The 12,808-nt window shown below is 45.0% G+C and overlaps 1 protein-coding gene and 1 long non-coding RNA gene across 2 annotated transcripts in view; one reads left to right on the top strand and one right to left on the bottom strand.

Moving 5' to 3' along the window:
- LOC102241167 overlaps window positions 1-1,479 on the top strand; it is a 3,222-nt gene extending 1,743 nt beyond the window's left edge. Inside the window, exons 2-3 of the long non-coding RNA XR_313005.2 lie at window positions 321-1,280; window positions 1,437-1,479. This is a non-coding gene — a long non-coding RNA (uncharacterized LOC102241167). The remainder of the gene's footprint in view (window positions 1-320; window positions 1,281-1,436) is intronic.
- Window positions 1-12,808, bottom strand: part of PPIL1 (peptidylprolyl isomerase (cyclophilin)-like 1) — an 18,722-nt gene extending 5,914 nt beyond the window's left edge. The window contains exon 1 of the mRNA XM_005856722.2: window positions 12,412-12,808. Within this exon, the coding sequence (XP_005856784.1) occupies window positions 12,412-12,631 (220 nt within the window). The 5' untranslated portion in view covers window positions 12,632-12,808. The remainder of the gene's footprint in view (window positions 1-12,411) is intronic.

Below are 12,808 nucleotides of genomic sequence, written 5' to 3'. Positions count from 1 at the left end.
CTTAGCTTTCCTTCTCTGTGAACAGCCACTTTTCTAGTGAGTGGCTTGACATTTTAGAATTTATATGTATATTATATCATTAGGATTAGTATTCTGGATACGAATCCTTTTTCAGCTAATGCTTTGCAAATACCCTCTTCCAGTTGACTTTTTGCACTTTTGTATGCTGTCTTCTGATGCACATAAGTTTTTGCTGTTGAAATTCCTTAATCTTTTTCTTTATGACCTGTGCTTTTTGCTTCTTAAAAAAACATTTATCCTCAAGATTCCCGATGTCTTTTCTTCCTCCTCCTGCTCACTGACTGTGAAAACCTCTTCAGACGAACTGGAGTGGCATCGAAGACACAGGGAATGGCCTCTAACCGTGGTGCTTGCTACCTGTCCCCACGACTCCCATGCCACAGCTGTGAGACCCGAGGTTAACACCAGCCCCAAAGCAGCCACAGGTAGGCCAGTCAGTGACCCATAAGGGGACCCACGTGACAGCTCTGTCTGGGGCACTGCACACTGGAAGGTGACGGACCAAGCCAATCAAAGCCTTTCTTCTGGGAAGGGAACCTCTCACAGACACTACAGGCTGGCTGTCCTCTGAGCACCCCCATCGCCTTCACAGCCGGCCTCAACCTCAGAGACAAGGAAGGCGGGTATCAACCAGATGCCTTTGCAACAAGGGTGGCCAGATGACCCAGTTCTGACTTCTAACATAAACAGAAGCCTGCCGAGTAGACTCCTGGGAAAAGGACAGCTTTCCTGATAAAAAGGGACAAACACGCTCCTAGTCTTTCACCCATAGCTCTTTCCCCATCTTCCTTCTCTGAAAGCAGATGTTAGGAGTAGCAGCAACCATCTTGCAAACATAAGACAAGTTTGAGATCAAAAGTCAAGACACTAAGAACTGTGGAGAGGAAACACATAGCAGGCCTGGGTCCCTCACGCTCTGCTGGGCAGCTGAACCAATGGCTGCAACTGCTACTCCACACAGTCCCTTACTGAGAAGAACAAAAGCTCTTAGTGTAAGCCATTAGGGCTGAGTTTTCTGTTACTTGTAGCCAATGGCATCCCAAGTCATACAACCACTTTGTTAGTAACAGGAGGAAGGGGGACTGACAAGTGCAGCGGCTGTTAGGGAAACCCGGGAAATGCCAAGCACCAGATCTAACTGGGAAACCAGCTGCGGTTCTCCCAGAAGCTTTGAATTCTTAAGATGTTCTCTCTTCCTCACTTGCCTTTGGGGCCAAGAGATCCAGATTTCGGTTCCAATTCCACCATTTCCTAGCTAAGTAACTTTCGGGAAATGCCAAGCACCAGATCTAACTGGGAAACCACGCTGCGGTTCTCCCAGAAGCTTTGAATTCTTAAGGTGTTCTCTCTTCCTCACTTGCCTTTGGGGTCAAGAGATCCAGATTTCGGTTCCAATTCCACCATTTACTAGCTAGGTAACTTTAAGCAAGATACTTACCCTCTCTAAGCCTCTGTTTCCTTGAATGCAAACAAGAATAGTAGTACTTATGTCTCATGTGATTGTTATGAGAATTAAAAAATGCACGAAAGCCATGCAGTTCTATAGACAGTAGTAGTACCTGCCATGATAGGCTCCCTTTAACTGAGAGAACCTGAGCATTTTCCGTGAGAGGCAAAAGGAAGTCGTGATTTTGGGTTTATTTCAATTCCTCCGTCCTCAAACCTCACCATTCCCTCACTGCTCCTTGCTCTTTGTAACTTTCCTTCTTCTTTCACTGAGAAAAAGGCAAAAGAGACCTTTCACATGCTCACACGCCCAATTCACTTCTCTTCCTACATCTTACCGTTTCTTCCTACATCTTTCTTCCTCCGTTATTAATACAGTATGAATAAATTGTTCATCTAACTATCTCACCACCACAAACCATTTACCTGCAATGAACTTTGCAGCTACAATTACCCCCTCTCCTGTATCAATTTTTCTTTCTAGTGGATCATTCCATCAGCATAAAAACATGGTATGAATATTTCCCACATTAAAAAGCAAACAAAAGAAAAAACTCCATCTCCTAGTATCTCCTCATTGTCTTGCATATCATTCACAGAAAAATCTCCTCAAAAAAGCTGTCGTCACTTGGTGTCTCCACTTCCTCTCCTGCCTCTTGAATGCTCTCCATTCAGATGTTTGCCTTCACCACTCCAACGAAACTGCTTCTGTCAAGGTCATCGGTGACTGCCACGCCCTTGAACCCAATGGCCAGCCCTCAGGCCTCAGCTTGCTTGATCCATAAGCAGGATCTGACAGCTGATGTCACCCTTCTTGAAACCCCACCTCACTGGCGGCTCCTCATACTTTTCTGCCGGTGCTTTCTCCTCTGCCTGCTCTCCTTTCACAGGTGTGAGGCCTGCACTGATGTGTGAAGAACGCCCCTCCCAGCCCTTACTCCCTCACCCCTTTATCTTTCACCGGTGTTACCCCAATAAAGCTCTTCCATGCCTAACTCTGTTTTGGCATCTGCTTCCCAGAGGACTAGGACCCACAGAACCACGATCACCTTGGTCCAAGCTACAAGTTCTAGCTTCGACAATGAAAGCTTCCAATTGGTCACCTTGCCTCTCCCTTTCCACACCAGTCGCTTCTCCACCTGGAGGCCAGAGGGATCCCTTAAAAACAAGTCACAGTGTGGCAGTGGTCTGCTCAAAATCCTTCCGTGACATTTCAACACTTAGGACAAAATCAAAGTCTTCAGCACAACTTACAAGACACCCCATGATCAGGGACTCAGCTAACCTTCAAAGTCACCTCCTGCCACTCTCTCCTCACTCACCTGCTCCAGGTACTGTCCTCTGGGCTGTTTCTTGCCAAGCACAGCCTGGTCTAAGGCTCTGACTACTGTTCCCTCTGAGTGTCCTGCCCCTGGCAGTCTCAGAGCTCACTACTTCCCTGTATTTAGAACTCTGCTCAAATGCACTTTATCTGACGAGAGGTCTTCCCTCATCACACTCCCACAACAGCACCTCCCTCACTCTCTATCCAGTGGTTCTCAACCAGGGATGACTTTGCCCCCTAGGGAACTGGGTAATATATGGGGACATTTTTAGTTGTCACAGTGAGGGGTTCTATTGGCATCTAGCAGGTCGAGGTCAGGGATTCAGCTAAACATCCTACAATGCACAGGAGAGCCCCCATCCCCCACAACAAAGACTTATCCAGCCCAAAATGTCAATAGTGTCAAGGTTGCAAATACCTGCTCTACCCCCTTATGCGTTATTTCTTCTATATCATGTCATGACCTGACAGTATATTATGTACTTATCTGCTCATTGTCTGTCTCTCACACCACAGTGAGCTCCACACGGCTTTCTTATTCACTATTGTGTCCCCAGCTCTTAGAACGATGCCTGGACCATGGTAGGAGTCTAACAAACATTTGTTAAATGAATTAACAACCAAAATAAATAATAACTAAACTTTTTTGCACTCCTATTTGTATCAAGCCTGCGCAAACCATTTGATGAAGATCAGCTCATTTACTACTCACAACAACCTCATGAGGTGCATATAACCACCCTCCCCATTCATAGAGAAGGCTCAGCAAGGTCACATAACTAGTCTACATTTAGTAAGTGTTCCTGTGGAGCCAAGACTCAACCCCAAGTCTACCGGGCCACAACCTCCTGTTCACCCCACACCCATGGTCGGCAAACTGCAGCTCGCGAGCCACATGCGGCTCTTAGGCCCCTTGAGTGTGGCTTTTCCTAAGCCTTAGGAGTACCCTAATTAAGTTAATAACAATGTACCTACCTATATAGTTTAAGTTTAAAAAATTTGGCTCTCAAAAGAAATTTCAATCATTGTACTGTTGATATTTGGCTCTGTTGACTAATGAGTTTGCCGACCACTGCCCTAGAGTAAAGGCTATTCTAGACTTTCCTAAAATTTTAGAAACAAACCTCAATTAGATCAGGTTGATCCACAAGTAAATTGATTGCCTGACAAAACAAACTTGAAAACACTTTAATGGAAGATAATATCTAGGCATGCAAAGTGTAACAATCACAATTCCAAGCACCCAATAAAAATGATTAGACATGTTAAAAAAATGAAAAAATGTGACCCATTACAAGGAAAATAACGTTAGTAGTAAGAAACTTAGACATGACATAGAAATCAACATGTAACAGCTTTGAAATTGCTGTAACAAATATGCTCATGGAATTAAAAAAAAATTTAGTGAGGAGAGAAATAAAAACATTTAAAAAAAATCAAAGGGAACTTCCAAGAATGAAAAAAATCAATATTTAAAATGAACATGTTATAGGATGAACACAATGGAAGATTAGATAATATAGTGCAAGACATCAGTGAAGTTGAAGATATAGGAATAGAAGCTATCCGAAGGAAAGCAGAAAAAGAAATAGATTAAAACAAGTGAATGGAACCTCAGCAATATTTGACACAATTTCAGGTACTTTACATACCTATATATAAAATCCAAGGAGAAAGGTAGGGGGCAGAAAAAGTATTTGATGAAATAAAAAAAAAACTCCAAATTTGATAAAAACCATAAATTATAAATCCAAGAAACTCAACAAATCCCAACCAAAATTAACAATCACATAAACAATAAGCAAAAAAACCCTACCAAAGTATATCTTTATCAAATTACTGAAAATCAATGATAAAGAGAAGTTCCTAAAACAGCCAGAGGAAAAGAAAATATCATGTATATAAAAGGGAACAAAGATGTCAGACTTATTATTAGAAACAATATGAGCCAATATGTAATTGAAAAACAGATTTAAACTACTGGAAAAAGAAAATAAAACCTGTTAACCTAGAATTCTATATTAAGCAAAAATGTCCTTCAGAAGTGAAGGTGAGAAAAATATATATATTCAAAGAACCTATATAATTTTATTAACCAATGTCACCCCAATAAATTAAATAAAAAAGGAAAAGAAGACTTATTCAGACAAACATAAACACCACATAGCAAGATTGTGGATTTAAGCCCAACCATATAAATAATTCATGAAATGTAAATGGACTAAAGACCCTAAATAAAAAACCAGTATTGTCAAATTTGGCCTTTTATTTGGGGCCTTTACTCCATTTACATTAACAAAGCAACAATTAACTCTATAGTACCTACAAGAACTTACTTTAAGAGGCCTCAGCCGGCTCAGGGCTGGCAGGAAGCTTGGCTTCCTCCATCGCCGGGCAACCAAGCCTCCGGCTTGCTCCAGCTCCGTGGTTGGGTTAATTTGCACATAGTCGCTCTGATTGGCTGATGGGCGTGGCTTAGGGCATAGCGAAGGTGCGGTCAATTAGCATCTTTGTCTTTTATTAGTGTAGATTATTCCAACCTATGTTATATAATAATCCACAGCACACTTGCATACATTTGCATATCCTATATAATAAAAGCCTAATATGCTAAGTGTCCGGTCATCTGTTCAACCAATCAGAGCGTAATATGCTCACATGCTAAGACCACTCAACCGCTCGCTATTACATGCACTGACCACCAGGGGGCAGACAGTCGACCACTCAACCAGTAGCTATAACTTGCACTGACCACCAGGGGGCAGACACCCCAACCGGTAGGTTAGCTTGCTGCTGGGGTCCAGCCAATCAGGACTGAGCAAGACAGGCCGGACATGCCCTGGAGCCCTCCCCGGCCCCGATTGTGCCCCAGTGGGGTTCCTCAGCCTGGCCTGCACCCTCTCGCAATCCAGGACCCCTCGGGGGATGTCGGAGAGCCGGTTTTGGCCCGACAGCGGAATGGCCGGTTGCTATAACATGCACTGACCACCAGGGGGCAGACACCCCAACCGGTAGGTTAGCTTGCTGCTGGGGTCCAGCCAATCAGGACTGAGCAAGACAGGCCGGACATGCCCTGGAGCCCTCCCCGGCCCCGATTGTGCCCCAGTGGGGTTCCTCAGCCTGGCCTGCACCCTCTCGCAATCCAGGACCCCTCGGGGGATGTCGGAGAGCCGGTTTTGGCCCGACAGCGGAATGGCCGGTTGCTATAACATGCACTGACCACCAGGGGGCAGACACCCCAACCGGTAGGTTAGCTTGCTGCTGGGGTCCAGCCAATCAGGACTGAGCAAGACAGGCCGGACATGCCCTGGAGCCCTCCCCGGCCCCGATTGTGCCCCAGTGGGGTTCCTCAGCCTGGCCTGCACCCTCTCGCAATCCAGGACCCCTCGGGGGATGTCGGAGAGCCGGTTTTGGCCCGACAGCGGAATGGCCGGTTGCTATAACATGCACTGACCACCAGGGGGCAGACACCCCAACCGGTAGGTTAGCTTGCTGCTGGGGTCCAGCCAATCAGGACTGAGCAAGACAGGCCGGACATGCCCTGGAGCCCTCCCCGGCCCCGATTGTGCCCCAGTGGGGTTCCTCAGCCTGGCCTGCACCCTCTCGCAATCCAGGACCCCTCGGGGGATGTCGGAGAGCCGGTTTTGGCCCGACAGCGGAATGGCCGGTTGCTATAACATGCACTGACCACCAGGGGGCAGACACCCCAACCGGTAGGTTAGCTTGCTGCTGGGGTCCAGCCAATCAGGACTGAGCAAGACAGGCCGGACATGCCCTGGAGCCCTCCCCGGCCCCGATTGTGCCCCAGTGGGGTTCCTCAGCCTGGCCTGCACCCTCTCGCAATCCAGGACCCCTCGGGGGATGTCGGAGAGCCGGTTTTGGCCCGACAGCGGAATGGCCGGTTGCTATAACATGCACTGACCACCAGGGGGCAGACACCCCAACCGGTAGGTTAGCTTGCTGCTGGGGTCCAGCCAATCAGGACTGATTCTCTCTCATCGATGTTTCTGACTCTCTGTCTCTCTCCCTTCCTCTCTGTAAAAAATCAATAAAATATATTTAAAAAAAAAAAAAGACATTCAGAGCCCTGGACGGTGTGGCTCAGTTGGATGAGCATTATCCCATGCACCGAAAGGTTGCCGGTTCACGGTCATTGGTTCATTTTCTGATCAGGGCACATGCCCAGATTGCAGGCTTGATCCCTGGTCAGGGTGCATGCGGGAAGCAGCCAGTTGACATTTCTCACAGTGATGTTTCTCTCTCTCTCTCTCTCTTCCACTCCCTTCCTTTCTAAAATAAAATAAAGTAAACATATAAAAAAATCAGACATTCAGAGGGCTAAGTAAAAAGCTAGCATAAAGTTATTACAATAAAGGAAATTTAAAGAAGGAAAAATGGTTTAAAATGAAGCAGGAAGTCAAAGGGTATTTGAATTGAGAAAACATCTGGAAAAGGTGTATCAGAAAGACACTGGAAAGAATAGGTTCCAGGTGTGGAGAGGTGGGTGGGTTGTGTCACAGTAGGAGATGGAAGAGGTATTTCGACTTGCTGAAGAGTCCACAATGCCAATGCTGCACTCCTGAGATGTTTAGTAAAAACCTGTTACCTAATCAGCTAGCAGTTCAAACTAGTGACCCAGGAGGACCAAGCTCTTGTTTGCCTTCAACCACAGACCTGCCAGCAGGCTGAGCTCAATCATTCGTTATACTTGAGGTTGGATGCAATTATTTGGAAATCTTTTGAGCTATTCAATTTCATTAAAGTTACAACATGGAAATGTGACATTATGAAGGACTGAGAACTACAGAAATATATGGAAGCTCTGGCATGAGTAACTCACATCTGAGTCACTTCTCATTCTTTCACCCTAATCATTGACTCTCTCTGTTCACTGCTGACATGAATTAAAATTTTATCTCATAATGTTCTGGCTGGTGTTGCTTAGTGATTAGAGTGTTGGCCTGCACACAGAAGGGTTGAGGGTTCAATTCCTGGTCAAGGGCACATACCTGGGTTGCAGGTTCAGTCCCTAGACCCGATTGATGTGTCTCTCTCACATCCATGATTCTCTCTCCCTCTTTCCCCTCCACTCTCTCTAAAATCAATGGGAAAATATCCTTGGGCGAGGATTACCAAAAATATTTTTTTAATCTCATAACGCCTGCACACAGAAGGGTTGAGGGTTCAATTCCTGGTCAAGGGCACATACCTGGGTTGCAGGTTCAGTCCCTAGACCCGATTGATGTGTCTCTCTCACATCCATGATTCTCTCTCCCTCTTTCCCCTCCACTCTCTCTAAAATCAATGGGAAAATATCCTCGGGAGAGGATTACCAAAAATATTTTTTTAATCTCATAACAATGAAAGAGAGAAGACGACAGGAAAGAAGCGCATTAAAGTGTTGGCAGGACACTTTTAAATAAAGAATGTGGACCCTTTTCCCTCCAATACCTGATGAAGCAAACACACAAAAAATTCAAACTTAAAAGGCAAAAATTTCATCAGCATCAACCAAATAAGAAAAAAGAAACAAACTTACTCCAAAAATGTTGAAGAGTTAGCAAGGAAAAACTTCTCTGCTTGTACTCCCTAATCAAGAAAGGAGGAGTGTCACCCAGAGAATCCTGCAATTTTGAGAAGCCATCAGAGGAAGTGGGTGAGCAGCCCTGAAAAAGCTAAGGAATGGGCTGCCGCACACACCACAAGTGCTCAGGAGAGGCAGGGTGGGCTACCAGCACTGGCCATCTTGGCGGGTGGGGGGACCCTGAGTTCCTGGGCCACCTCAGGAACTCAGTCTGTGAGAAAACATAATCCAAGAAGGGCTTCTCCGTGGCTGTCTCAAGCTACCGATGCGTCAATAAGAATCCAATAAAATGAGTTCAAAGACAAGATAATAAATTAACAGAAAAGGTTGCAGAACTAAGGAAACAGATTTAGAACCAAATGACACCAATACAGCGCTAATAAATAAATCAGAGAAGGAAAGAACAAAATAGACATGACTAAAAATTGAATAAGGGACAGAATAAAGGTGTGAGATTATTTCAGTGGATGCAAAAAATATGGAAAAACACCATCTCAGACTCTCAAAAGAAATGTGATGGCAAAGGTGATGAAACAAAGAATTAGTTTCCTGAAATAGAAAATCCAATAAGTATAACAGAAAAAATTCATAAACATAAATCAAAAAAATTTCCCTGAATTGAAGGAAGAAGTAAATCTGATCTCAGTATTCTTCAAAGCCATGTTCAAAATCTGAAGGTGATGGAACAGAATGTCTATTTCCCTCGGAAAAAGATCTGAGGGAATGAGTGTAGCCCAGGAAGAGCACACCCAGTCATGGTCTTTTTCAAGTATAAGGGCAACAGGCAGAAATTCTCAACCATGACCTAGTTAAAAATGTAACAGCCTCCGGCCCTTGCAATAAAAACCGCTCGCCGAGAAATTCTACCTGCTAGCACTTGTGAATACAAGAGCCTAGTGGTGAGCCCCGAACCCTCTGAAATGCAGAACCCAAGTGGGTGTAGAATGGAAAATGCTATAAACTCTGACAAGGAAAAATAAAACAACAAACACTGGGAGTGAGGGAGGATAGGTCTGAGATCACTGAAAAGATATAAGCTGGTCTCTGTTCCCGATTCTTGGCACAGGGCGCCTAAAACCCTTCAAAAGTGGTAAGAGCACTAGGAGCACCTTTAGTTCTAATAATGTGACTCTGGGTGGGCTCCTGATGGGGTCACCAGAAAGACCCCCTGCCCCCGCCCCGAGGAACCACCACCACCACCACTTCTCCGGAGAGGAGAGAGAGACTGGAAATGGAGTTCATTGGTCATGCCTGTACAGGGTTCGAAGAGCTTCTAGGTGAGTGAACATATCTACACCAGGAAGGTGGCACACACTGCACACTCCACCTCCACAGGGACAGAAGCTCTGGACTCGGGACCTCCCAGACCTTGCCCTGTGCATCTCTTCATTGGGCTGTTCATCTGTATCCTTCACCATTATCCTCCAACAATGGGTAAACATAATGTTTCCCCAAGTTCTAGAAGCCACTCTGGCAAAGTAATCAAACTGCAGGAGGGTGTCGTTGGAATCTCCCATCTATAGCCAGTTGGTCTGAAGTAGATACTTGTACCTGGGCTTGTGGTCTGAAGTGTGTGTGTGTGGGTGTGGGTGTGAGTGTGGGGGTGGGAGTGGGGATGGGGAGAGAGACAGTCTTGTGGGACTGAGCCCTTAACCTGTGGGATATGACATGGTCTCCAGGTAGACAGTGTCAGAATTAAGTTAAATGGCAGGACACCTGGCTGGTGTCGCAGAGAATTACTTGTCGTGAGGAAAATTACTATATATTTGGCGACACAAGTATCAGAGTGAAGTGTTCTGTGTGAATATGTAAAAGCAAAGGAGAAACAGGAGGGAAGGATTGGGTTTTTCCCAACACAGGAGGTATGTATATGAAAACTGAGCTTTTCCTAAACAACAGGGGCGGGTAGAAATTTGAGTACTAATTACCTCATCTCTCACAGCAGGAAGTCAATTTTTCTGTTAAATGTGTACAAAATTAAATACAATACCTTTTGGGTAAAAAGCAGTAGCATGCAGGACATAGCCTAATCTCTTGAAATTATTCCCATTTAGCTAGTTATTCATCCACTCATCCTTTTAACTAGGTATCTGAAAAGAAAGATGTCTAGAATGGCCACCAAAAGTTAACACTGATGATTACTGAGAGGTGAGATATTGGGGAAACAGTTAAATGTGGTTAGGAATCTTTAGGAGGTATACTTCAGAGTAATTTTTGTTCTTTTTTTCTACTTTCCTATATATTCTATATATTTTTAAAAATATATTGATTTTTAGAAAGAGAGGAAGGGAGAGGGATAGCAAGATAGAAACATCGATGAGAGAAACATCGATTGGCTGCCTCCTGCACGCCCCCTACTAGGGATCAAGCTCACAACCCAGGCATGTGCCCTGACTGGGAATCAAACCATGGCCTCCTGGTTCATGGGTTGACATTCAACCAGTGAGCCACACCAGCCAGACTATTCCATATATATATACATATATATATATATCTCCCAGGCATGTATCCTGACTGGGAATCGAACCCCAACATCCTGGATCATAGGTTGGTGCTAATAAATCCCATTTAAATGATAACTCTCAAATTCATACCTCAATTCCAGAACTTTCCATGAACTCTCACTCTTATCCTATTACTTATACTGCATCCCTACTTAATGTGTCCAAAACCAAAACCAAATTCTTAATCTTCCCCCTCCAAACACGCTTCTGTCTTAGCCTTCCCCACTTTACTAAATACTAGTAAAAAACTTTGAAGTCATCATCTCTTTCTCTCACACACCCACCCACCCCCTAATCCAACCTTAGTAAATATCATTGGCTCTATTTTCATCAAAGCATAACCTCAATCCAGTCACTTCTCACCACCTTCTCCACTACCAGCCTTGTCCAACCACATATTTCTAGACTAGATGACTACAGCAGCCCTCTAACAGGTTCCCAGCTCTCATTCTTGCCCCTTTATCTGTTCTCCAAACAGCAGCCAGAGTGAGCATTTTAAAGCATACATCAGATCATGTCATTCCTTTGCTCACAACTTTCTAATGGCTCCCATCTTATCCTATATAATAAAAGGTTAATATGCAAATCGACCGAACCGCAGAACCCAGTTGCTATGATGCACACTGACCACCAGGGGGCAGATGCTCAATGCAGGAGCTGCCCCCTGGTGGTCAGTGCGCTCCCAGAGGTGGAGCGCCGCTCAGCCAGAAGCCAAGCTCACAGCTGGCGAGTGCAGTGGTGGTGGCGGGAGCCTCTCCCGCCTCCGCGGCAGCACTAATGGTGGGGAGCGGGCCTAAGCCGTCAGTCAGACATTCCCCAAGGGCTCCTGGACTATGAGAGGCACAGGCCGGGCTGAGGGGGACCCGCCCGAGTACAGATTTCGTGCACCGGGCCTCTAGTTCAGAATAAAATCCAGTCTGTACCATGCCCTACAAAATCCTACATGATCTCTACATGGACTCCTGCCTCAGGGCATCTGGTCCTACTCTTTCCTCCAGTCGTAAAGTTCATTCCCTCACTTCATTCAGTTCTCTGCTCCATTAATAGCATCTACTCAGGGAGGACTTCCCTGGCTTTGCTATTAAAATCACATCCCCACATCCTTTTCCTGCTTTATTGAGAGCAACTTTTTTTCTTTGTTCATGGCTACACAAGAGCTTAGAAAAGTATCTGGCACAAAGCAGGTGTTCAATATGAACAAATTAATCAAACAACCCAATATTCTATTTTTCTCACAACACTGAAAATGTCTTCCTTTACTTCTGATTAGTAGATTACACTATACATTACCATAATATTATTTGCTCTTAGTAAGCAATACATGGAAGTTATGAGAAACTCTATAAAGTCCAGAGTCCAGATTAGTTTCTGGTCAATTCCCCACGTGTGTTTGGGGGAGGGTGTGTGCTAGCAGGACAGCAATAGTCACCCGAATCATTAACCCAGTCCCCGGCACGTGGAAGAGAGCCCGGCTGCCTCACATCAGTTACAACAGAATGACACTTCAGAAACTAATGCTGGCTTAACTGTACCTGTCCCTGTTGGGTCACCTCCCTGGACCATGAAGTCTTTGATGATTCTGTGGAATTTGGTGCCATTGTAGTAACCTCGACGAGCCAACTCAGCAAAGTTCTTGCAGGTCTTTGGAGCATGCTTCCAGTACAGCTCCAGCACGATGGTCCCCATGCTGCAGACGGAAGAGGGCGGGAGAGCTCCAGTCAAGAACAAGGTCACAGCAGATAGGAATGACATGGACTACTCCAGGACTCTGCATTTTCAAACTTGTGAGCCATGAAATTGTGATAAACATCAGACTCCATGCTCACCAAGGAAAACAACGCAAGGCAAATAACATGAACACAACCGTGGACAACTAAAATGTTAATGCCTTATATGTTAAAAATTTATTACTGATTACCAGAAATTAAT

This window comes from Myotis brandtii, unplaced genomic scaffold (assembly GCF_000412655.1).
Source record: "Myotis brandtii unplaced genomic scaffold, ASM41265v1 scaffold1041, whole genome shotgun sequence".
NCBI lineage: Eukaryota > Metazoa > Chordata > Mammalia > Chiroptera > Vespertilionidae > Myotis > Myotis brandtii.
Note: the sequence above shows the minus strand (reverse complement) of the source record. Positions and strands in the feature narration are given on the sequence as shown.